Source organism: Bombina bombina, chromosome 2 (genome assembly GCF_027579735.1).
Source record: "Bombina bombina isolate aBomBom1 chromosome 2, aBomBom1.pri, whole genome shotgun sequence".
Taxonomy (NCBI): Eukaryota; Metazoa; Chordata; class Amphibia; order Anura; family Bombinatoridae; genus Bombina; species Bombina bombina.
This window is the reverse complement of record NC_069500.1, coordinates 58,511,090-58,538,273: the sequence shown is the minus strand read 5'-3', so window position 1 is coordinate 58,538,273 and position 27,184 is coordinate 58,511,090. Positions and strand designations below refer to the sequence as shown.

The 27,184-nt window shown below is 41.2% G+C and overlaps 1 protein-coding gene across 1 annotated transcript in view; it reads left to right on the top strand.

The window, feature by feature from the left end:
• Positions 1–27,184, top strand: part of EPG5 (ectopic P-granules 5 autophagy tethering factor) — a 404,912-nt gene that overhangs the window by 276,109 nt on the left and 101,619 nt on the right. The window contains 4 exon segments of the mRNA XM_053701063.1: positions 732–889; positions 5,502–5,709; positions 6,955–7,030; positions 17,378–17,481. Coding sequence (XP_053557038.1) covers positions 732–889; positions 5,502–5,709; positions 6,955–7,030; positions 17,378–17,481 — 546 coding nt within the window.

Genomic DNA, 27,184 nt, shown 5'->3' with positions numbered 1-27,184 from the left:
TTCTGCACTATGTGCAGAATTATATAACATTATTTTTAAGGTTTACTGTCCCGTTAAGGTCCAATCCCTGCTCTCTCTTCAAAATCAATTTTCCATAGTCTAGTTTTCCAAAGCAGACAGTCATTCTTCCCCCTGTGACACAACTTTACACAGTGGATTGCGTATCGCAGAACAATTTACTGTTTACATTGGTGTGCTGAGAGTAAGGATAGAAGTGCGCATTTGCAGACCTTATGCTTCATGCCTTCATATCTATCTAATGGCCTTCACCTCCTGCTGCGGGTTTAGGGGCAGCCTCTGCAGCATTACTGGAGCTATAAATGTGCTTTCATGATCTATGCTACTTGTATGGCATGCAATACTTAAAAGTAAAAATAAAAAAAGCAAGAAATTTTAAAACATTTTCCAATTTACTTATTTTCTCTAAATTGCTTTGTATTCTTGGTATTCTTTGTTGAAAAGCATACAAAGGCAGGCTGAGGAGCAGCAATGCCCTACTGGGAGCTAGCTGTTGATTGGTGGCTGCACATATATGTTATTGGCTCACCTAATTAGTTGAGCTAGCTCCCAGTAGTGCAGTATTGATTCTTAAACAAAGAATACCAAGAGAATGAAGCACATTTGAAAATAGAAGCAAATTTGAAAGTTGTTTTAAAATGATATGTTCTATCTGAATCATAAAAGAAAAATATTGTGTTTCAGGTCCCTTTTTTTATTATTGGTGTTTTTAGGTTCTGCAGATCAGCTCTTGAGCCCTGAATGTTGGAAGACCTCATTGAAAGCAATTGGCTGCTATACCCCAAGAAAGCCTCAAAGTACAATAAAGCCAGAATCTGCAGACCCTTTGTTTCCTGGTTGTGCCAACAAGCTAATGTTGTCGTCTGAGCAGGTTTGTGTATGAATACTGCTAATCTATGTTTGCAGATGGTTTAGTTTAATTTATTTCATGGTGGTGAGAGTCCATGATCCATTACCCAAACCCCAAGAGCTCTATAAAACCCCTCTCACTTCACTGGTGAATGAATCTGAGTAAAGCAAGCAAAATAAGTAGTAAAAATGTAATAAGCGCAAAATAACAGGAGCAGGTGAAACAAATATGTGCTACCAAAAATAAACCATCACCAAAAAAAAAAGGATGGGGTCTTGTAGACTCTCACTACCCTAAAAGAAATGAATTTATCAGGTAAGCGTAAATTATGTTTTCCACGATCCATTACTCCTGGCAACAAATACCCAAGCCATGAAGTCCACAAGTAATGAAAAAAGGAAGGTGAGATTAAAAGAACAACTTTTTTTCACAAAGAAAATTCACAACCTGAACAGAAAAATACATTGGAAGTTCTTTAATATGCACTTAAAATGACCCACAGGCAAAAGCTCAGACTACTGCCTGAAGGACTTTCCTACCAATGGCTGCCCCAGAAGAAGCAAAAACATAAAAATGGTAGAATTTAGTAAAAGTATGCAAAGAATACCAAGTAGCTGCTTTGCAAATTTTGTCAACACAGGCCTCCAAGGTGACGAATGTGATATATGTGATTTATGAGCTGACGGTTCATATTATTATTATTGGCAACCACACAATCCCTGAACCCCTTGGCCACTTTTTCATTTTATTTAGTCATGATTTTACTTTTTTGTGATGTTTGCAGGAGGGAATCATGTGACTATTAACCCTTTAATTGAGCATACTGAGGAATTGAAATACACATAATTTTTTATTATTTTTAAATAGTTATTAATGAAATTGTGATTTTATAACTGACTATATACTCCACACCTAGTTTTTGGTATTATTTTGTAGTATTTAAATTCAACACAGTGGAGCTAAGATCCCTTAAAAGTTGTTGTACTCCTTTCTTGAAAGCCCAAGAACTGGCAACTGAATTGGTAGAATGAGCAGTAATCCGTGTAGGTGGAGTTTGTTCCAACTCCAAGTAAACTTTATGAATCAAAAGTTTCAACCAAGAAGTCAAAGAAATAGCAGTAGATTTAAGCCCTCTCTTAGAACCTGAAAAATTAACAAACTAGAAGTTTGCCTGAAATCCTCAGTAACATAATACTTAAAGTAGAGCTGCAACAACTAATCGATATAATCAATAATAATCTATTATAAAATAGTTGTTAACGAATCTTATAATCGATTAGTTGTTCTGTGCACAGCACCAGCTGCTTCACTCCAATGAGCCCCTGCACATGGTATTGTGTTTTATGGTTATGTCCTTAGTCTAAAGGACGTCTACAGACATTTTACTTTCCACGTTTTCAGAACAGCATAAGTTTACAACTACTCCTGGCTTATGTGCAATCCAGTCATCATTTGGATTGTGTATATTACATCAGATGATTTGGGGCTATGCTTTACATGATATAGTGCCGAGTTTGTTATTTACACCTAGCCCTAGATTGATGGGAGTTGTTATTTGAATTGATGTGCACTATTATCTGTTTGCACAATTATTAGCCGATTGCTTGGTATTGCGGATCATATGTACTGTGTAGATAAATGTGTAAGGCTTTGTCCTGTTATTGATATATAGTCCTTAGCACTTTTGACTTTTCTTATTTTTTTATATTTTTAATTAATTGTAATATGTACCAAATTCAACCTCTCTAAGTATGTATATGTTGTTTTAAGAGTGGACTAGATATTTCACTAACCTCATAGCTTGTTATTTACCATTACCATAAATATTCAAGATATTTTTATGTTAGAATGAAGTCCAGGCTTACTTTGTTAAGATGCCCCTTGCATTGGTGGAGTGTTGACAAAGATAAATATCCCACCTTGGTGATATTGGCAAAAACCCTACTTATGCATCTCACGCACCTCAACACCATCTGAGCTCCTCTTCTTGGCTGCAGGCAAAATAGCTTGCAAAAAGAGTGCCAGCCTCAGCCAGGAGTATGTGGTCATGTTGTCATTTTTGCATTTCAATGCAAAGTTTCTAAAGGAGTGAACAAGCTCTTTTGAAACAGTTCAAGGTTTGTTTGTTTTTTTGCTTGATTAGAAAAATGTGTTCTGCTGCCGGTTAAAAAAAAAAACAGTTGTGTTAATCTAAAGTGTTAGTCTGAATTTTATTTTAAATATAGGATTTTTTTTTTAATCTGATTAGTCGAAAAAATAATCTGCCAATTAATCGATTATGAAAATAATCATCAGTTGCAGCCCTAACTTAAAGGCTCTAACAACATCCAAATTGTGAAAAAGCCTTTCTGCAGAATTCTTAAGATCAGGACACAAAGAAGAAACATTCGTTTCTCGACTTTTATTGTTTGAGGACGCAACCTTAGGCAAAAAGTTAAACTTAGTTCTAAAAATTGCCTTAGCCTGATGAAAAATTAGATAAGGAGGATCACAAGAAAGAGCAGACAATTCAGAAACTCTTCTAGCAGAAGAGATAGGTTCAAACATAGGAGCCTGCAAATCCTTAAACACCAAATTTAGATTCCAAGGTGGAGAAATGTGCTTATTAACAGGCTTAATTTGTGCCAAAGCCTGAAGAAAACCATCAATGTCAAGAAAATTAGCAATCTTCCTATGAATCAGAAAAACCTTTATGTCTAATAACTAACTGTCCAATCTCCAAGCCATCAAGCTTTGAGATTTGAGATCCGGATGGAAAAACGTACCTTGAGAAAAAAGGTCTGACCGTAGAGGCCAAGGTGGGCAACTGGACATCTGAACCAGATCTGCATTCCAAACCCTGTGAAGCCAAGCTGAACCAATCAGAATTGCTGATGATTACTCTGGGAAGAAGAACCAAAGGAGGAAACAAATAAGCAAGCTGAAATGACTAGAGCATCCATAAACAACACCTGAGGATCCCTAGACCTTGCAAAGTACCTAGGAAACTTGTTGTTTAAACGAGAAGCCATCAGATCTATCTCTGGAAGACCCCAAACATACACAATCTGAAGAAGAAAAACATCCTGATGGAGAGACCATTCCCGTGGATGCAGACTGATGACTGATAAAATCTGCTTCCCAGTTGTTCACTCCTATAATATGAACTGCATACATTAGACAAAAATTGTCTTCTCCTATGAGAGAATCCGAGACACTCCCTTGATGATTGATATACGCCACTGCTGTGACATTGATTGGAAACGGAGATGAGACTACCTTTTTAACTGAGGCTAACTCTGAAGAGCTCTGAAAATAGCAGTTCTAGAATATTTATTGGCAACCTCGTCTCCTGAGGAGCCCAAGCCCCCTGTGCTCTGAGACCCCCAGGCAGCTCCCAATAGGCTTGTATGTGACAAAGCTGAAGATGCCATGCAAACTGAATAGCATCCCATGCAGAAATCATGAGACCTGATACCGCCATACAAAGAGTGACTGAGGGAAAAGCTAAAAGCAGCTTGCTCAACAAAAAGCAGAGTAGGAACAAATTTGTTCAGAGTCTTCAGATCCAAAACCGGTTTGAAAGTTCCCTCCTTCTTTGGAACAATGAAGAGATTCAAATAAAATCCCATCTCTTGTTCCAACAATGGAACAGAAACAATCACTCCCATAGCTTTTAGAGCTGAAACTGGTTGATCTTGAAGCTCAGACGTATATATACGTTGTGCGTTACCATAGCCAAAGTTCCACACAACTTATATATAAATATAAGTCTTTTTGTGTGAAGGGGTTAAACATTTTACATTTTTGTTCAATAATCAAACTCCACCCCACTTGCCTTATTTGGAAGAGCCAATCCAGACTTGGTTATTATTTTAGCAAACCCTTGCTAAGTAGCAGGTATAGGCTTGTGAAGTCTGCAGTGTTCCAGTTCTGAAACTAAGAATCAACAATTTTAAGATTTACATTTTTTGAAAAGTGGACAAACAAATAATGAAAGTATACAGCAAATATACTTTAATGCGCTTTGTTTTAAACTTTGTATTTTAGAATCTTAAAGGACCACTCAATACAGTAGAATTGCATAATTAACAAGTGCATAATCAACTGACAATGCAATAACACCTACTCTGAATTTCAAATAAGCAGTAGATTTTTTCTTCTTCTGACAAATGTCATTTTCTGACCCCCTGTATCATGTGACAGACATCAGCCAATCACAGACTAGTATACGTATACCCTGTGAGCTTGTGCACATGCTCAGTAGGATCTTGTTCCCCAGAAAGTGTGAATATAAAAAGACTGCAAAATGGAAGTTCGTTTGAAAATGTCTTAAAACTGCTGCTCTATCTGAATCATAAAAGTTTATTTTGTCTTGAGTGTCCCTTTAAGCGTTTAGTGTCCCTTTGATTTTAATAGCTTGCTTTATGGGACTAAAGGGTGTAGGGACGTATGCTACACATAAGATTATGATATAGGTGAACCCTTCAAAAGGACATCCAATGCACTGAAAAAACAGGCAATTCTGATGCTCGAGCATTGTGCTTGTGTGTTATGTATCTATATAGTGATCTTATATTAATCTAAATGTATATCATGTTCTTTGTGTTCAGATGTGTTGTGTATTTTTCAGTGTTAACATTTTTCCCTAAAGGTATTGGAGACGATCAAATGGCTGTCGGATTTTTTCTACAAGCTGCGATTTTCCAAACCAGATTTTCAGAGCTTTGGTCTTCTCTCCAAATGGAATCCTTATATATCAGAGATGAAGATTTTCTTTGAGTACTTAGTGAAGAGTCTGATAGACTATGAAACCGTCAGCCTCAAGCAAGAGCCAATGGGAAGCCATAGAGTTCACACAGGTGAGGACGTTTCCAGGACACTTTTTTTTTTTTTTTTTTTTTTTTAAACGTTCCATCAGCAAATAACAAATTATCCCATTTTGATTACAAATTTGTACTTAAACCACACTCAAAAAATAAACACTGTCTACTTTTTTGTAGGGACATTAAATACTAAATAAATGCTAGATATCATTATTTATTCAGAGCAAAGAAATAATAAGCAGATCTATGTTTAAAAATTTAAGAAATAGGTGTAAAGTGTTAGTGTTCATAATGTAATTGGCACTGCCATTTTGTAACCTAGGTCACCCTTGGAGTGTATTAAATTGTTTATAAGTAACATACTTACATGCTGCTTTAACATGTTTAAATCTCCATCTATACAATACTGAATATAGATATGCTGTGTAAACAAGAGGCGGTAGCTGGAAAAACCTGGGGTGGGGGGATAGGTGGGAGTAACAGCCCAGCCCATTTTAAAAGGAAGTTCCTGCAGCAGCTTTGCATGTGGTGAACTCTTTATTAGCTGCTTGCCTCAGTGGTTTTGGGGTTCTAAACACCCCTATTTATTACTGTAGCGCCCTTAAACTTAGACGTCAGTTGACTATTAAACCCCAAATTTTTATTTCATGATTCAGATAGAGAATACAATTTTAAACAACTTTCCAATTTACTTCTATTATTTAATTTGCTTCCTTCTCTTGTTATCCTTTCCTGAAAGCTTTATCTAGGAAAGCTCAAGCGCAGCAGATAACCTAGGTTCTAGCTGTTGATTGGTAGCTGCATATATCGATTGGCTCACCCATGAGTTCAATTAGAAACCATTAGTGGATTGCTGCTACTTCAACAAATGATACCAAGAGAATGAAACAAATTAGATAATAGAAGTAAATTAGAAAGTTGTTTAAAATTGTATTCTCTATCTGAATCATGAAAGAAAAAAATTGAGTTTCATGTCTCTTTAAGTACATACCTTTTGTACATGTCCAGAGAAGAGAAAGAGGGAGAAGGGGGCTTGGGAGGAAAAATAAAAGTAGATCCCCAACTGTACAACCCTTCATGCAGCATATTTAACATATGTGTTTTCTGTGCCCAGTATTGGCATAGATGGTGATGCCAATGTCTGATCATCAGAGGCATGATGGGGACAAGATATTATGACCTCAGGCTAGTGATATATGATGCCACCTAGGCATATGTTGTAAATACTGCATTTTTAAACACACCAGCTAATCCGAATAAAGTTGTTTTCTTTAATTTTAGTGCTAAAATCTCTTCATTCAGTCATCACCGAGCTTTTCAAACCGTGGCTCATGGTTTTAGATAAAGAAGACAACAGGTAATTCCCTGATTTACTTACTTCCAAATTGCACAGGATCCTTTGTGACAGTTTAAAAATTACTGTGGGTGCAGTTTAAATAATTTGTTTTTCTGGTAAACCTGTCACTATATTTGTTCATTCTATATGTGTAGATTGCTTGAATCCACAGAGTTATCCTACCTTGGCTGGTTGTGTTGATGTAATTGCGTAGGGAATGTTTCCTAGTTCTGTACAAGGCCTATTAATTCCTATTCATCATCATTAAAATACCACCATATACCTGAACATTGTTTCTGATTGTGCGCATCCCTTATAGGCATCATTTGCATGTTCCTAGTAGGATAATGTACCATATGCCAAAACAAGAATAGTCTCAAACCTTATTTCACAAACATGGCAGTAAATGATGTTTGTTACAGAAGCCTGCACAGTTCCCTGATTTCAATTCAACACCTTTGGGATGAGTTTGGGATGGTACATGTATCTAGTGAGCACGAAATGACTAAGGAAGGTTTCCAGCACGTTACCCTGGCACTAGATAGCTGTACCTAATGATGTAAAAAGAACAAAACAGCAGCAGCTCCAAAAAGAATTAGTTCTTTAGTGCCCCAAAAAAGTATAAAAAACAAGCAATGTTTTGTTCCTGAGACCTTAATCATGTTTAAAAAACATTAAACACAAACACATTGTATATTGTCCTAGATGGTATCAAAAGCATTAACCCTTAATCATCCATATAGTTGTGTTGCCCACTAGTGGTTAAAATAAAAGAATACACATAATATATATACTGATTTACTAATCCGACGGAACAAGAATTTCTATCAACTTTAATTTAGTTCATTAATAAGTGCTGCTGTTTTGTTTGCTGTTGTTCTAGGCTTATAAATGCAGGGACCTACAGCGTGTACTCCAGCCTAAAGCTATTGCACAAGTGCTCTACACTTTTTTCTTATCATATGTATCTAATGATGTACCCATTAATTGTCTCTGTTAAGGAGATTTATAAAGCAGTCATTGGGTAGGTGTCTTACTCTTTCTTTCTCATCATTGTTCCCTCTGACTTAACTCACATCTCACAAATAATGTACATTCAATATTTCTACCCCTAACTCTCCTACAATTGATTTAGGCACTTTTGCTGTGGGCCTAATGCAGTATATCCTTCACTGGGGTATATAGGTGTCAGCAAAATATGTCCCACAGGCTTAAAGTAAAAAAAAAAAAAATATATCAAAGTTCATGAAATTCTTCTTTATCTTAAAATTTTTAAAACATCTAAAATTACTTTTTCCTTCTTAATATGAGGAGAGTCCACAGCATCATTCCTTACTGTTGGGAATACTGAACCTGGCCACATGGAGGAGGCAAAGACACCCCAGCCAAAGGCTTAAATAACTCCCCCCTACTTCCCTTATATCCCAGTCATTCTTTGCCTTTCGTCACAGGAGGTTGGCAGAGAAGTGTCAGAAGATTCAGAGTAGTTCCTCATGAAGGGTCGAAATGGGACTGGAGTTTTAAGTAGTCTTGTCAGCCTCTCAGTGAGAGCATTGACGAATGTTAGTCTGGAGATGCAGGGAGATTCTCTCTGTGAACGAATCCAGACTCATATTAACAGCTCCTAAGCAATCAGTGTTGACGAGTTTCACTGCCTGCTTCCATCACTCAAGTCCATGTTAGGAGCGATACTACAAGACTGTCAAACTTGATAGGCTGTGTTTCTGTTCCACAGCATAGATTCCGGTAAGATAGTTTCATTTCTTTTTACACATATGATAACGTAAGAAGACAGGGTTACAGTGTGGCTCCTTTTATCTCTATGGAATTGAGGGTTAATATCTCCTGAGGGGGGTTACTGAACAGTGGGGATTAATCACATAAGTTTATTTGATTATGCTGCGACGTGTGAGATGAGGCTCAGGCAGATTTTGGAACGTACAGGGTTTTTTACTTACATTTTGGGAGCTGCGCAGCCTGAAAGGCTTGGCGCTTTTTTTTTTGCTATTATAGCAGGGGCGGTCCTGCATTGCTCACCAAGTGAACAGGTGTGGTCACACTTATTTACTCTCTCCTGACCGTGCGGTTTACCGGAGAAGAAGCGGTTTCTCTGTTTGGCCTGGGTCATAGGAGGTGGTGAGTGCCCCAGCAATTGGGGGTATAAAGGTGCCGTTTTTTATTATTAATCAATAGTCTGCTTTGTAAGCGCAAGCTATGGAGGATTCTGATGCGTTAGAAGATACTCCCTCTTTACCTAAGTCTAATTACTGTCTATATTGTGAGTAGGCCGCGGTATACCCAACCGCTCAACTATTTTCCACGTGCCTTGATAAAGTAATCATGTCAAAGAAGGTTAATATGTTTGATACCACTGAGCCGTCCACCTCTGAGGAGTCTCCGTCCCTGGAGGTGCGCGCACCCTACAGTCATCTCCTAATACACATGCAGCTTCTCGTAGCACTCCTAATACTCCATCTGGAGAGGGCCTTTTACCGCCAGACTTTACTGAGCAGTTACAAACGGCAGTGTCTGGGGATTTTAGTGCTTTACCTCGCCCTGCTAAGCGCAAGCGAAAGGTAAAATATTGCTATCCTTCCCAGGGGTCATCAACTAGTTTATTGGATTTATCTGATACAAGATTATCCAATGATGAGGGTGTCTCTGATACTTCAGAGGGCACTTTTCCTGGGTCTGAATCTGCTGCCTCTAAACTTCCAGCTGCTGAGGAACCAGACTTCAAATTTAGGATTGTGCATTTACGCTTCCTGTTGAAGGAAGTTTTGGCTACGTTAGAGGCTCCAGAGCCCAAATTGCTTGAGGAACCTTTGATCCCAAAATTAGATAAGGTCTACGAGGAAAAGTTTGTACCACAAACTTTCCTGGTTCCCGTAAAGATGGCAAATATTTTTAAGAATGAATGGGAAAGGATTGGTTCTTCATTTTCCCCTTTTTCTTCCTTTAAGAAATTGTTCCCGGGCCCGGACTCTCAATTGGAGTTGTGGGGTTCCATCCCCAAGGTGGATGGCGCTATCTTCACGCTTGCTAAACGCACTATCATCTCGCTTGAGGATAGTTTGTCGAATAAAGAGGCCATTGATAAGAAGATAGAAACTCTGTTAAGAAAGCTGTTTCAACATACGGAATATTTGTTTCAACCGGCAGTGGCTGTTTCTGGGGTTGCTGGAGCGTCTACCTACTGGTGCGACTCCTTATCTAAGTTGATCGAGGTGGAGGGCCCCTCAACGTGATCCAGGAAAGAATTAAGACCTTAAGGGTAGATTATTCTATTATTTGTGATGAAAATATGAAAATTATTTGCCTGAATGCTAAGGCTACAGGTTTTTCTGTTCAAGCCCGTAGGGCCCTCTGGCTAAAGTCCTGGTCTGCGGACATGACTTCTAAGTCAAGACTTCTTTCCCTCCCATTTAAGGGAAAAATTCTTTTTGTTCCAGGCCTGGACTCCATTATCTCCACTGTTACTGGAGGCAAAGGTGCCTTTTTACCACAGGATAAGAAAACAAAAGGACAAGGTCTTAATTTTCATTCCTTTCGAGGGGACTTGGAAGCCGGCTCAGTCCTGGAATAAATCTAAGCAGAGCAAGAAGCCCGCCAAATCAAAGTCGGCATGAAGGGGTGGCCCCTGATCCGGCTCTGGATCTTGTAGGGGGGCAGAATGTCGCTCTTTTTAGACGCTTGGTTTGAGGACGTTCAAGACCCGTGGGTCCTGAAGGTCATCGCTCGGGGATACAAGATAGGTTTCAAGTCTCATCCACCCAGGGGCAGATTCCTCCTCTCAAACCTGTCTTCAAGTCCAGAAAAGAGAGAAGCCTTTCTGGGGTGCGTGAGGGATCTCTCCTCCCTAGGAGTTATTGTCCCGGTACCTCTCGCAGAAAGAGGTCTGGGTACTATTCAAACTTTTTTTTTGGTCCCAAAGAAGGAGGGAACTTTCCGACTGATTCTGGACCTAAAGTGCTTTAATAAATTTACATCTGTCCCCTCATTCAAGATGGAGACGATAAGGTCCATCCTTCCCTTAGTTAAGGAAGGACAGTTCATGACTACTGATCTGAAGGATGCTTACCTTCACGTTCCAATACACAAGGAACACTTCCAGTTTATTGGAATTCCGTTTGGTCTAGCTACTTCTCCAAGAGCTTTTACGAAGGTTCTAGGGGCTCTGCTTGCAGTGGCCAGAACCAGAGGTATAGCAGTAGCTCCATACTTGGACGATATCCTGGTTCAAGCACCATCCTTTCGTCTGGCAGAAAACTATGTTTCTTCATCTCATGAGTGGAAGATAAACTTAGAAAATAGTTCTCTTATTCCCAGTACCAGGGCGGAATTCCTTGGTACTATAATAGACTCCATATCCATGAGGATATTCCTTACAGACCACAGACATTACCAGCTAACATCCGCTTGTCGTACCCTCCTGACCTCCTTAAGGCCCTCTGTGGCTTGGTATATGGAGGTGATTGGTCTCATGGTGTCCAGCATGGACATAATTCCTTTTGCCAGATTCCATCTCAGACCACTTCAGCTGTGCATGCTGAGACAGTGGAATGGTGATCATTCGGATCTGTCTCAACAGATTTCTCTGGACAACTGGTCGAAAGAATCTCTCTCCTGGTGGCTCTGTCCAGATCACCTGTCCCACGGGACATCCTTCTTGAGACCATCCTGGGAGATTCTGGCTACGGACACAAGTCTATCAGAATGGGGAGCTGTTTGGGGTGCCAGGGAGGCAGAGGACCTGTGGACTTGAGAGGAATCCCTCCTCTTGATCAACATTTTGGAACTTCAAGTTCTGAAGGCTTGTCCTCTTCTGGGTTCATCCAAGTTTTTCAGATTCCAATCAGACAACATAACCTCTGTGGCTTACATCAACCATCAGGGGGGAACGAGGAGCTCCCTAGCAATGAGGGAAGTATCTCGGATTCTGCAGTGGGTGGAGGCCTACAACTGCTCGCTGTCACAATCCACATTCCAGGGGTGGACACCTGGGAAGCGGATTTCCTCAGCAGACAATCCTTTCATCCGGGGAAATGGTCTCTCCATCCAGAGGTGACTGCGTGGAGATTTAACGCTTAGTCTTAGCCAACAGAGGTTTCTCTGAGAGGGTTATTGACACTTTTATTCAGGCTCGTAAGCCTGTTACTCATCACATCTATCATAAGGTGTGGAGAGCTTACTTCTTCTGGTGTAAAGAGCTTGGTTTAGCCTGGCATAAGGTTAAGGCTGCCAGGATTCTTTCATTTCTCCAGAAGGTTCTGGAGAAGGGCCTTTCTGACAGTTCCCTGAGGGGACAGATTTTGGCCCTTTCTGTTTTGCTGCACAAGAGGCTCGCAGAGCTCCCTGACGTGCAATCTTTTGTTAAGGCTCTGATTAGGATCATACCTGTGTTTAGATCTAACGCTCCAGCTTGGAGCTTGAATCTTGTTCTTAAGTTGTTACAACGGACTCCGTGTGAGCCTATGCATTCGGTCGATATCAAATTATTGTCCTGGAAGGGTTTTTTCTTTTGGCTATTGCGTCGGCACACACAGAGTTTCTGAAATGGCTGCCTTGCAATGTTACCCTCCTTATCTGTTGTTCCACACTGATAAGGCTGTCCTTCGTACCCACTTGTGTTTTCTACCTAAGGTGGTGTCTAATCGTAACATCAATCAGGATATTGTGGTTCCTTGTTTGTTATCTATTCTGGGAAGCAGAAGGGTCTTCAACTTCCTTATCTTTTTGGTTGAGGAGTGTTATACGCTTAGCTTATGAGTCAGCGGGACTTAAACCTCCTCAGAGGATTACAACTCATTCCATTAGAGCGGTGGCTTCCTCTTGGGCCTTTAAGAACGAGGCCTCTATGGATCAGATTTGTAAGGCGGCTACCTGGTCCTCCTTACATACTTTTTCTTACATAATTCTACAAATGTTGACGTTTAAGCTTCGGCTAAAGCAGCTTTTGGGAGTAAGGTTTTACAGGCTGTGGTGTCCTCAGATTAGGGCCGGCCTTTCCTTGACCCCTCCAGTTATTATTCAGTGTCCTCTAGGTATAGTTTTCTCTTGTAAGGTGTATCCAGTCCACGGGTTCATCCATTACTTGTGGGATATTCTCCTTCCCAACAGGAAGTTGCAAGAGGACACCTACAGCAGAGCTTTCTACATAGCTCCTCCCCTAACCCCCACCCCCAGTCATTCTCTTGCAACTCTCGACAAGATAGGAAGTAAGCTATGGCTTAAGTCCTGGTCAACAGACGTTACTTCAAAGTCTAAGCTTCTTAAAATCCCTTTCAAAGGACAGACCCTATTCGCGCCTGGCCTGAAGGAGATCATCTCTGATATTACCGGAGGAAAAGGTCACGCCTTTCCTCAGGATAGGGCCAATAAATTAAGGGCCAAACAGAATAATTTTCGTTCCTTTCGAAACTTCAAGAGCCGCGCAGCTTCAGTTTCCTCTAATGCAAAACAAGAGGGAAAGTTCGCCCAGTCCAAACTAGTCTGGAGACCTAACCAGGGGAAGAAGGGGAAGCAGGCCAAGAAACCTGCGGCTGCCTCTAAGACAGCATGAAGGAGTAGCCCCCAATCCGGGACCGGATCTAGTCAGGGGCAGACTTTCTCTCTTCGCCCAGGCTTGGGCAAGAGACGTCCAGGATCCCTGGGCACTAAAGATGGTCTCCCAGGGATATCTTCTGGAATTCAAAGGTTCATCTCCAAAGGGGAGATTTCATCTCTCACAACTATCTGTAAACCAGATAAAGAGAGAGGCATTCTTACGTTGCGTTCAAGACCTACTGGTTATGGGAGTGATCCACCCAGTTCCAAGAGAGGAACAGGGGCTGGGTTTCTATTCAAACCTGTTTATAGTTCCCAAAAAAGAGGGAACTTTCAGACCTATCTTGGATCTCAAGATCCTAAACAAATTTCTAAGGGGTCCCATCCTTCAAGATGGAGACCATCCAAACCATCCTCCCTATGATCCAGGAGGGTCAATATATGACTACCGTGGACTTAAAGGATGCTTATCTCCACATTCCGATTCACAGAGATCATCAGTTCCTCAGGTTCGCCTTCCTAGACAGACATTACCAGTTTGTGGCTCTTCCCTTCGGGTTAGCCACGGCACCAAGAATCTTTACGAAGGTTCTAGGGTCCCTTCTGGCGGTTCTAAGGCCGCAGGGCATAGCGGTAGCCCCTTACCTAGACGACATTCTGATTCAGGCATCGACTTTTCAAATCGCCAAGTCCCATACGGACATTGTTCTGGCCTTTCTGAGGTATCACGGGTGGAAAGTGAACATAGAAAAGAGTTCTCTCTCTCCTCTCACAAGAGTTTCCTTCCTAGGATAGATTCAGTAGAAATGAAAAATTTTCTGACATAAGTCAGGATATCAAAGCTTCTAACTTCCTGCCGTGCTCTTCATTCCACTTCTCGGCCGTCAGTGGCTCAGTGTATGGAAATGATCGGCCTAATGGTAGCGGCAATGGACATAGTTCTGTTTGCAAGCTACTAAGGATTTTCGTCAAACATCTGCATTGTTTGTTGTCTACTCTGGAAAGAGGAGAGGCCAAAAGGCTTCGGCAACTTCTCTTTCTTTTTGGCTGAGAAGCATAATCCGTTTAGCTTATGAAACTGCTGGCCAGCAGCCTCCTCAAAGAATTACAGCTGTCATGATCCGGTGTACATGCGCTCAGGACACAGACCCTCGGGGCAGTGGTAGGGATTTGAAGACACCGACCCCTGACCCGGGGAAGAGTATCCTGGACATGGATAGATGATATTCTGTGATTCATAGTTGCTAGAAGTTATTGTAGAATAAATGGAGAGTGCAACATTTGTATACAATATATTCTGAGTTCACTGTGACTTATAGTTAGTTAATAGAAGTAACTGCAGGATTCAATGAGAGAAAAATCTAGCAATGTGGAATGTTCAGGCTTCAGAGTAATCTGGTAAAAGATTGACACTTAGATGCAAACTAAGGTTTGTTGCAGGTTTCGCAGTACATAATATTATATAAAGCTGTATGTCAGAGTTAAAGCACAGCTGCACAGGTACTTAGACAAGCTGCAAGTTTAGGCATTAATTACTGTTTGTGCATTTAGATGCAAACTTGGTTTGTTGCAGGTTCACAGTACATATTATTATAAAGAGCTTTATGTCCGTAATTAGCAGAGCAGCACAGGTGAAAGTTAAGTTTAAGGCATCAATTACTGTTTGAACATATTTTGGAGAATCACATGAAAGCTTTTAATTGAACACATAGATGCAGAGTTCAGAATATGTTAACATATTTGCAGCAGGATATTTCAGCAATGACAACTTGTAGCAGAGAAATAGTTATAAAGTTCTGAGTAAGATGCTGTTGTAATTAGAGAGTGATGATAACCAAAAGTATGCTTGATTTATAATAAAGTTCTGAGTTTGTTAAGTAGCAGTGTCCAGGAAACAGAAAATGGAATTATTTGGATACTTGCGATTTGATGATTTTAGGCATTGGAATAGAAAATGCTGTAGGTTGAAATAGTTGGTAAATTCATACAGGAAACAGTCACAGACCTCTGTTGTTCAGGATCACAACTTCAATGTTAATGCAAGGCACATTAGACCTGAGAAGGCTTAAAGAGAGGCTGAGGTAATCAAGTGCATGAATGATTAATCAGGCAGGCAGGCAAGCTGAATGTGAATACTGCCCAAATGCAGCAGTCAGAGAAGGATTTCTTAAAGGGATAGTGACATTAGGCTGAGATATGTTACAACAGCTCATTCTACTAGAGCGGTAACTTCCACATGGGCTTTTAAATATGAGGCCTCTGTTGAACAGATTTGTAAGGCGCGACTTGGTCTTCGCTTCATACTTTTTCTAAATTCTACAAATTTGATACTTTTGCTTCCTCGAAGGCTATTTTTGGGAAAAAGGTCTTACAGGCAGTGGTGCCTTCCGTTTAAGTGCCTGCCTTGTCCCTCCCTTCATCCGTGTCCTAAAGCTTTGGTATTGGTATCCCACAAGTAATGCATGAACCCGTGGACTGGATACACCTTACAAGAGAAAACAAAATTTATGCTTGCCTGATAAATTTCTTTCTCTTTTGGTGTATCCAGTCCACGGCCCGCCCTGTCACTTTAAGGCAGGTGTTTTTATTTTTTTAAACTACCCTCACCACTGCACCCTATAGTTTCTCCTTTTTCCTACTTGTCTTCGGTCGAATGACTGGAGGTGGGGGTTAGGGGAGGAGCTATATAGACAGCTCTGCTGTGGGTGTCCTCTTGCAACTTCCTGTTGGGAAGGAGAATATCCCACAAGTAATGGATGAACCCGTGGACTGGATACACCACAAGAGAAATAAATTTATCAGGTAAGCATAAATTTTGTTTTCCCAACAATAAGGAATGATGCCGTGGACTCTCCTCATATTAAGAAGGAAAACAAATATTATGCTTACCTGATAATTTAATTTCCTTCTGTATGAGGAGAGTCCACGGCCCCCGCCCCCCGCCCGTATACTTCGATGGGCGGACTAAATTTTTTTTTTCTCTTCCGGCACCATTTATACCCTGATATTTCTCCTACTGTTCCTTGTTCCCTTGGCAGAATGACTGACTGGGATATGAGGGAAGTGGGGGGAGTACTTAAGCCTTTGGCTGGGCTGTCTTTGCCTCCTCCTGGTGGCCAGGTTCAGTATTCCCGACAGTAAGGAATGATGTTGTGGACTCTCCTCATACAAAAGGAAATTAAATTATTAGGTAAGCATAATTTGTGGGGTTTTTTTGTTGATGTTATGAAAGTAATATACAATAGAAAAGTATAAACCATACTGTCATCTGCATTACTGTATTGTTAAATAGTAAAACCACAGATTCATCAACCATTGTATATGCATTTCTTAGCATTAAAGTGAATGTAAATTTTGATGATAAAGTGCCCGGTTTTTAAAAATTCAATTAAAAACAGGGGCACTTTTATTCATCAAAATTTACATTTCACTCGTGTTGTGAAAATACTTACCTTTTAATCTTGACAGCCGCTTCCGCCGGTCGTCACATGCTTCTTCCTACGTCAGAAATGACGGATCGGTCATCCTCCATTCACGCCCCCCCACACCGGGGGAGAATCAGTTTCTGATTCATCATCGTGATTGGAGGAAGCCGGATTACTTATTTTAGACCCAGGAAGAGGCTTTGCGACAGGCGGAGGAAGCGATGCAGCGGCTGTCAAGATTAAAAGGTAAGTATTTTCACAACATGATGAATTAAAGTGCCCCTGTTTTTAATCAAATTTTTAAAAAAGCCACTTTATCATCAAAATTTACAATTACTTTAAGAGTCTGATCAGTGAGTTATAGACTTGCTGTCTCACGCCACTTGTCTGCCCTTAGTAACCAGCGCTGTTACCCGTGGCTTGAGAGTGACACATCAGTTGCGATTGGGCTGGTCCAATTATTTGGTGACTGTATTCTTACTCTTCATCTGAAAAGTCAGGGTGAGTAAATGTATTTTTTTATTATATGGTATATTGCAATATTTTTAGTTATAGTTAAGTTCATTATGCCCCATCATTCCACTTAGCATTGAGCTATATTACCTTATCAATAAATAATAAAACTTACAGATATAAAATCATGTGTTATCATAAAAGATGAAAAATATAATTTGCTGTATAATTACAAAAAGCAGTATGCAATAAACAGCTTGTACAGAAAAAGCCTCCACATCTGAGTAGTGATTGTATCAGCAATGCTCTGATTAAACACATAGGGCTAGATTACAAGTGAGCCGCATATTTGCGCTTCTGCAAGCACGCTTTTGGTGCTCAATTCTATTTTAATGAGCGCTCCCCATTTTGCACATGTTACAGGTCACAAATTTGGCGATAAAAAACTGCAACGTTGCACTCACGTTTTCTCAAATTTCAAATATAGAAATACATATGTATAGAAATACATACACACACATGTTTTAATACAATATTTTTAAGCAATCATTTTAATCTGACAGTGCTAACATAAGTGTTATTGATTGTATTTTTTATGTTTTTTTCTTTCCACCACTTTTTATTTGAGTGTAACAGTTAACTAGAGCTCTGAAGTTGCGCTAACTGGATGAGCGTAAATGCCTTAGAGCTAGTGGTCCCATGAAATTTCTTAGTCTCCCACATTTTCAACTCAAAATACATAATCTTGTAATACGCAGTTATACATTTTCTTACTCATTTGTATTTTGATGCTAAAGTGCCCATTTTTTAAAAATTTTATTAAAAACAGGGGCGCTTTAATTCATCAAAATATACATTTCACTCCTGTTGAGAAAAAAAAAAAGCAACTTACCTTTTAATCTTCACAGCAGCTCCAGCTTCCTCCGCCCATCGCAAAGTCTCTTCCTGGGTCTAAAATGAGGAATCCGGCTTCCTCCAATCACGGCATTGAATCAGACACTGATTCCCCGGGGGGAAGCCGTGATTGGAGGATGACTTATCCATCATTTCTGACATCAGAAATGGCTTCTGAGACCGGAGGAAGCTGGAGCTGCTGTGAAGATTAAAAGGTAAGTTTTTTTTCTCAACAAGAGTGAAATGTAAATTTTGATGAATTAAAGTGCCCCTGTTTTTAATTGAATTTTTAAAAACCGGGCACTTTAGCATCACAATTGACATTCACTTTAAGCATAAAGCACTTTGTATACAATTATAAACTTATTAATAATATAAACTTATTCTCTCACCTAAAAACAACTGTTTCTTCTTTAGATGCCATCTAGCTAAGGCAGGAATAGACAGGCACACAGTCAGTCAGGGACACACACGCATACAAACATACACGCATACAAACACACACATACACCCCTCACATGCATACAAACACTCGCATACACCCCCCACATGCATACAAACACACAAACATATACAATCACGCCTAAAAACACACGCATATACAAACACACTCATACAAACACCCACAAATGCATTCAAACACACACATACACACACGCGCCTACAAACACACACACAGAGAACATCAGGGGATTAGTAACATCACACAGTAAGAGGGACAAATGTGTGTCAAGGGATCCCATAATATTAAAGAGTGATCAGTAACATCGCACAGTGAGAGGTACTGGCATGTGCATTACAATGTGAGAGTGGCACATCTCTTCACCAGGGGATAAGTAACATTACTTATATGGTAATCATAATCGCATTATTTGTGGTTAATGTATTTCATATTCTAAAGAAATAATCCAAAAGTGAGTATTTTAATAGAAAAAAGAAGGTGCACCATGTACTGTGCAACTGAAAATACAGACTCTTAACAAAGACCCAGAAAACATAGTCTGTTGGCAGTTTTCAAAAATGCTAAATAATCCTGCTGGTAGTCACGGTAACCAGCTAACTGACATCTGGCCCATCTCTCCTGTAGAAACCTGCAATGGTGATTGCACACCTAGGGAGGAACTCTCAACTGCTGCTTGCAAATATAAACTGTGGATTTGATATAAAATACGTTTTCCAGCTTGTTTCTCAGTCAACAGACATGGGTCATTTCATCAGGATTATATAACAGACAGACATATGTGATTAATCAACAAGCGCAGCTCCGCCTCCCTCCACAGCCCTCATCTAGCTGCCCTGTTTCGCCCCCTTCATTTGCTCCCTCCTTCCCTCCATAGCCCACGACTTGACACAAATGCCCGCGTGGAGGAAATAGTTTACAGGCTCAGCCTGCGCGCTGGTAATATAGTTTAAATAAATAATAAAATATATTTCTAATGACACGGTGAGTCCACGGATCAGCTAATTACTATTGGGAATATCACTCCTGCCCAGCAGGAGGTGGCAAAGAGCAAAACAGCAAAGCTGTTAAATATCACCTCCCTTCCCTCCAATCCCAGTCATTCTCTTTGCCTACGTTAGAGCAAGGAAGTGGTAAAGTTTAGGTGTTTGAAAGAAGATTCTTCTAGCAAGATTTTATTGTTTTTCTGCAGTGCAAGATTGTTCTGCTTTGTCCTAGGGTGTAGCCACAGTCCATATCAGTCTCTTCAGTAGAGCAGTGGTGGCTTTTAAGCAATGGGAACTTGTGGGGTAAAATCCTCACTGCGCCTCCCATGTATTTAATGCTGCCCTATCTTTGCAAGCCTGTGTAAGATTACTCAGTCTTTGTTTTCTTCCACAGGTCCATGTGAGGGAAATGGCCTCTCAAACCTAGTGAACTGCCTTGATGCCTGGCAGAAGTCTAAGGTAAGTGCTGACTTTATTTTTTCTGGAAACGCATATACAGAAAGAAAGATGGCACTTTAAAATATGTTTATGGGACAAGAGACATTCTCCTATTGCTAGGGGGATTATTCTATTTTTGGCAGTATTAGCAGGCACTGGGAAGATAGAGACTTATGGCTCAATAGGTGGTGTTTTTATTGTTATTTTACTCCAGGCGGCTTTAGAATACATTTAGCCGACCGGGAGGTTAATTTTGTAACGCCCACGATGGGCTGGGTTAGCTGAGACGGCAATTTCTGTTGCAAGCCTTTTCTCCAACATTGGTGTGTCCGGTCCACGGCGTCATCCATTACTTGTGGGAATATTCTCTTCCCCAACAGGAAATGGCAAAGAGCACAGCAAAAGCTGTCCATATAGCCCCTCCTCAGGCTCCGCCCCCCAGTTATTCTCTTTGCCGCTCTGAACAAGTAGCATCTCCACAGAGATGGTGAAGAGTATGTGGTGTTTAGTTGTAGTTTTTTATTCTTCTATCAAGAGTTTGTTATTTTAAAATAGTGCCGGTTTGTACTATTTACTCTAAAACAGAAAGGGATGAAGAGTTCTGTTTAAAAGAGGAGTATGATTTTAGCAGCAGTAACTAAAATCAATTGCTGTTCCCACGCAGGACTGTTGAGCCCAGAGAACTTCAGTTGGGGGGGACAGTTTGCAGACTTTTCTGCTCAAGGTTTGGCTAGTCCATTTCTAACAAGACTGTGTAATGCTAGAAGACTGTCATTTTCCCTCTTGGGGATCAGTAAGCCATGTTCTTAGACTCTTAACAGAATGCAAGCTTATTATGGACTATACACTGGTTGACACTCTGGTGGGCTAAATCGATTGCTTTATTTAAGTTTTTTATGAAGTTTGAAGTGATATTTCTAAACTTTTAATGTGGGGAACGTTTTTAGACGCCAGGCAGTCATTTAGACACCTTCCCAGTCAGAAAGGGCCTTTCACTATAGTAGGCAGAGCCTCATTTTCGCGCCATAATTGCGCAGTTTCTTTTGGATGCAGTGCATGCAGCTGCATGTGAGAGGGTCTGGTGATCATTGAAAACGTTCCTGGAAGGCTTAATTTGGTATTGTATAACCCCCAGGGACAGGTGGAGTCGCAGCAAACGCTGTGGCTGGGACTGTAGTGGGGTTAAAGTTGTTAATTGATTAAACGGCTCCGGTTTCCTCATTTAAGGGGTTAAAAGCTTGAAAATTGGGGTGCAATACTTTAAAAGCATTAAGACTCTGTGGTGAAAATTTGGTAAAGATTGGATATTTCCTTCATAGTTTTTCACATATTCAGAAATAAAGTGTGCTCTGTTTAACATTTAAAGAGACAGTAACGGTTTTGTTTAAAAACGTGTTTTTTTTGCATTATTAGCCTGTTTAAGCCTGTCTAACATGTCTGTACCTTCAGATAGAACATGTTCTGTATGTATGGAGGCCAAGGTGGTCCCCCCTTCAAATGTATGTGATAATTGTGCCAGGGCGTCCAGACAAAGTAAGGACAGTACTGTCACATTTAATAAGGTTGCCCAAGATGATTCATCAAATGAAGGTAGTGGGGATAGTGCTTCATCCTCTCCTTCTGTGTCAATACCAGTTATGCCCGCGCAGGCGACCCCTAGTACATCTAGCGCGCCAATGCTTGTTACTATGCAACAATTAACGGCAGTAATGGATAATATTTTATCCAAAATGCCAGCATTTCAAAGAAAGCGTGATTGCTCAGTTTTAAATACAGTGGAGCAAGAAGGCGCTGACGATAATTTATCCGTCATACCCTCACACCAGTCAGAAGTGGCAGTGAGGGAGGGTTTGTCGGAGGGAGAACTTTCTGATTCAGGAAGAATTTCTCAACAGGCAGAACCTGATGTTGTGACGTTTAAATTTAAGTTAGAGCATCTCCGCGCATTACTTAAGGAGGTGCTAACTACACTGGATGATTGTGACTCTTTGGTCATTCCAGAAAAATTGTGCAAGATTGACAAATTCCTTGAGGTCCCGGTGCACCCCGATGCCTTTCCGATACCTAAAAGGGTGGCGGACATAGTGAATAAGGAGTGGGAGAAACCAGGCATACCTTTTGTCCCACCTCCTATATTTAAGAAATTGTTCCCCATGGTTGACCCAAGGAAGGACACATGGCAAACAGTCCCTAAGGTTGAGGGGGCAGTTTCTACGCTAGCCAAACGCACTACTATTCCCATTGAGGACAATTGTGCTTTCAAAGATCCTATGGATAAAAAATTGGAGGGTTTGCTTAAAAAGATTTTTGTTCAGCAAGGTTACCTCCTCCAACCAATTTTGTGCATTATTCCTGTCACTACGGCGGCGTGTTTCTAGTTCGATGAACTAGAAAAGTCGCTCAATAAGGAGACTCCATATGAGGAAGTCATGGACAGAATTCACGCACTTAAGTTAACTAATTCCTTTATTTTAGATGCCGCTTTGCAATTAGCGAGATTAGCGGCGAAAAATTCAGGGTTTGCAATTGTGGCGCGCAGAGCGCTCTGGCTAAAGTCTTGGTCAGCGGACGTATCTTCCAAGACAAAATTGCTTAATATTCCTTTCAAAGGTAAGACCCTTTTTGGGCCAGAATTGAAGGAAATTATTTCGGACATCACTGGGGGGAAGGGACATGCCCTCCCACAGGATAGGCCTTTTAAGGCTAAGAATAAGTCCAATTTTCGTTCCTTTTGTAACTTCAGGAACGGACCGTCTCCTAACTCTGCGGCCTCTAGACAAGAGGGTAACGCTTCCCAGGCCAAGCCAGCTTGGAATCCAATGCAAGGCTGGAACAAGGGTAAACAGGCCAAGAAGCCTGCTGCTGCTACCAAGACAGCATGAAGGGGTAGCCCCCGATCCGGGACCGGATCTAGTAGGGGGCAGACTCTCTCTCTTTGCTCAGGCTTGGGCAAGAGATGTTCCGGATCCCTGGGCACTAGAAATAGTCTCTCAGGGTTATCTTCTAGAATTCAAGGAACTTCCTCCAAGGGGAAGGTTCCACATGTCTTGCTTATCTTCAGACCAGATAAAGAGACAGGCATTCTTACATTGCGTAGGAGACCTGTTAAAGATGGGAGTGATACACCCAGTTCCAACAGCGGAACAAGGTCAGGGGTTTTACTCAAACCTGTTTGTAGTTCCCAAAAAAGAGTGAACTTTCAGACCAATTCTGGATTTAAAAATTCTAAACAAATTTCTCAGAGTTCCATCGTTCAAAATGGAAACCATTCGAACAATTTTACCTACAATCCAGGAGGGTCAATATATGACTACCGTGGATTTAAAGGATGCATACCTACATATTCCTATCCACAAAGATCATCATCAGTTCCTAAGGTTCGCCTTTCTGGACAAACATTACCAGTTTGTGGCTCTTCCATTCGGCTTAGCCACTGCTCCCAGAATTTTCACAAAGGTGCTAGGGTCCCTTCTAGCGGTTCTAAGACCGAGGGGCATTGCAGTGGCACCTTATCTAGACGACATTCTAATTCAAGCGTCATCTCTTTCCAAGGCAAAGGCTCATACAGACATTGTTCTAGCCTTTCTCAGATCTCACGGGTGGAAGGTGAACGTAGAAAAGAGTTCCCTGTCTCCGTCAACAAGAGTTCCCTTTTTGGGAACAATAATAGATTCTTTAGAAATGAAGATCTTCCTGACAGAGGTCAGAAAGTCAAAGCTTCTAAACGCTTGTCAAGTTCTTCACTCTATTCTGTAGCCTTCCATAGCTCAGTGCATGGAAGTAGTAGGATTAATGGTTGCAGCAATGGACATAGTTCCTTTTTGCTCAAATTCATCTAAAACCATTACAACTGTGCATGCTCAGTCAGTGGAATGGGGACTATGCAGACTTGTCTCCCCAGATTCAAGTAGACCAGGTAACCAGAGACTCACTCCGTTGGTGGTTGACTCAGGATCACCTGTCTCAGGGAATGAGTTTCCGCAGACCAGAGTGGGTCCACCTGTAGGTCTTTGCCCAGTTAACTCAATTATGGGGCATTCCAGACATGGATCTGATGGCGTCCCGTCAGAACTTCAAGGTTCCTTGTTACGGGTCCAGATCCAGGGATCCCAAGGCGACTCTAGTGGATGCATTAGTGGCGCCTTGGTCGTTCAACCTAGCTTATGTATTTCCACCGTTTCCTCTCCTTCCCAGGCTCATAGCCAGGATCAAACAGGAGAAGACCTCGGTGATTCTGATAGCTCCTGCGTGGCCACGCAGGACTTGGTATGCAGACCTGGTGAATATGTCATCGGCTCCACCATGGAAGCTACCTTTGAGACAGGATCTTCTAGTACAAGGTCCATTCGAACATCCAAATCTAGTCTCTCTGCAGCTGACTGCTTGGAAATTGAACGCTTGATTTTATCCAAGCGTGGATTTTCAAATTCAGTGATAGATACTCTGGTCCAAGCCAGAAAACCTGTGACTAGAAAGATTTACCATAAAATATGGAAAATATATATCTGTTGGTGTGAATCCAAGGGATTCTCCTGGAGTAAAATTAAAATTCCTAAGATTATTTCCTTTCTCCAAGAGGGTTTGGATAAAGGATTGTCAGCGAGTTCTCTAAAAGGACAGATTTCTGCTTTATCTGTTTTGTTACACAAACGCCTGGCAGCTGTGCCAGATGTACAAGCTTTTGTACAGGCTTTGGTCAGAATCAAGCCTGTTTACAGACCCATGACTCCTCCTTGGAGTCTAAATTTAGTTCTTTCAGTTCTGCAAGGGGTTCCGTTTGAACCTTTACATTCCATAGATATCAAGTTACTATCTTGGAAAGTTCTGTTTTTGGTTGCTATTTCTTCTGCTAGAAGAGTTTCTGAATTATCTGCTTTGCAGTGTGATCCACCCTATCTGGTGTTCCATTCAGATAAGGTCGTTTTGCATACTAAGCCTGGTTTTCTTCCAAAAGTTGTTCCCAACAAGAATATTAACCAGGAAATAGTTGTTCCTTCTCTGTGTCCGAATCCAGTTTCAAAGAAGGAACATTTGTTACACAATTTAGATGTAGTTTGTGCTTTAAAATTCTATTTAGAAGCAACAAAGGATTTTAGACAAACCTCATCTTTGTTTGTCGTTTACTCTGGTAAGAGGAGAGGACAAAAAGCTACTGCTACCTCTCTTTCTTTCTGGCTGAAAAGCATTATCCGATTGGCTTATGAAACTGCTGGACGGCAGCCTCCTGAACGAATCACAGCTCACTCTACTAGGGCTGTGGCTTCCACATGGGCCTTCAAGAACGAGGCTTCTGTTGATCAGATATGTAAGGCAGCGACTTTGTCTTCTCTGCACACTTTTGCCAAATTCTACAAATTTGATACTTATGCTTCTTCGGAGGCTATTTTTGGGAGAAAGGTTTTGCAAGCCGTGGTGCCTTCCGTTTAGGTAACCTGATTTGCGCCCTCCCTTCATCCGTGTCCTAAAGCTATGGTATTGGTTCCCACAAGTAATGGATGACGCCGTGGACCGGACACACCAATGTTGGAGAAAACAGAATTTATGCTTACCTGATAAATTACTTTCTCCAACGGTGTGTCCGGTCCACGGCCCGCCCTGGTTTTTTAATCAGGTTTGAAAAATGTCTTTCTCTATACACTACAGTCACCACGGCACCCTATAGTTTCTCCTTTTTTTCTCCTAACCGTCGGTCGAATGACTGGGGGGCGGAGCCTGAGGAGGGGCTATATGGACAGCTTTTGCTGTGCTCTTTGCCATTTCCTGTTGGGGAAGAGAATATTCCCACAAGTAATGGATGACGCCGTGGACCGGACACACCATTGGAGAAAGTAATTTATCAGGTAAGCATAAATTCTGTTTTTCCTTATACTCTTCCGGAGTGGAGATAGCTTTGTTGCAGTTGAGAGACAGTGCTACGGTTACTGGACTGCATTTTCAGTATAGAGAGGTTGAGTCCGGATTATCTAATTGAACTAACGTGGAACCACCAACCCTTTCTGTTCCTCATGTATTGAGAGAACTTTGCATTACAGGGAGAGACTTTTTTTTGAGCCAACATTGTCTAAGCCGGATGCTGTCCAGGAGTCTTCTGACAATGCTCAAGATATGCCGCAGCTTTCTCCTCAAGTGTCCCAAAATTTATCGTCCACACATGCAGTGCCCCCTGCGCTTCCTCTCTTACTCCACCTGGAGTTACGTTGCAAGACATCGCTTCCCTCATGTCCTCTGCGGTATCTGATGCATTGTCTGCTTTTCCCATGCTGCAGGGAAAATGCAAGAGGAAATGTAAAGAATCAGTGAGTAAGGTTTCTGACACAGTCGTGGCTATCTCGAATGTTCCCTCCCAGAAATCTGAGGAGGAGAATACTTCGGTAGCATCTGAGGGTGAAATCTCAGACTCAGACAGTGTAATTCCTTCTTCTGATACTGAAGTTGTATCCTTTAGGTTTAAGCTGGAACACCTCCGTTTGTTACTTAAGGAGGTTTTCGCTACCTTGGATGACTCTGACACTACTGTTGTAGTTAATCCTAAGAAGTCTAGTAAGCTTAACAAATATTTTGATGTACCTTCCATGGTGGAGGTTTTTCGTATACCAGACAGTGCTACAGAGATTATTGCTAGGGAATGGGAGAGACCGGGTATCCCTTTTTCTCCATCCCCTATTTTCAGAAGATGTTTCCTATAGCCTACTCTATCAAGGGATCTTGGCAGACGGTCCCAAAGGTAGAAGGGGCCATCTCCACTTTAGCTAAGAGGACCACTATTCCCATAGAGGATTTTTGTTCCTTTAAAGATCTGATGGATAAGAAGTTGGAGGGGTTGCTCAAGAAGATGTATGTACACCATGGTTTACAATGGCAACCTGCGGTGTGTATTGCTACCGTCACTAGTGCGGCGGCATACTGGTTTGATGCTTTGTCTATTTCTATTCGGACAGACACTCCCCTTGAAGAGATCCAGGATAGGATCAAG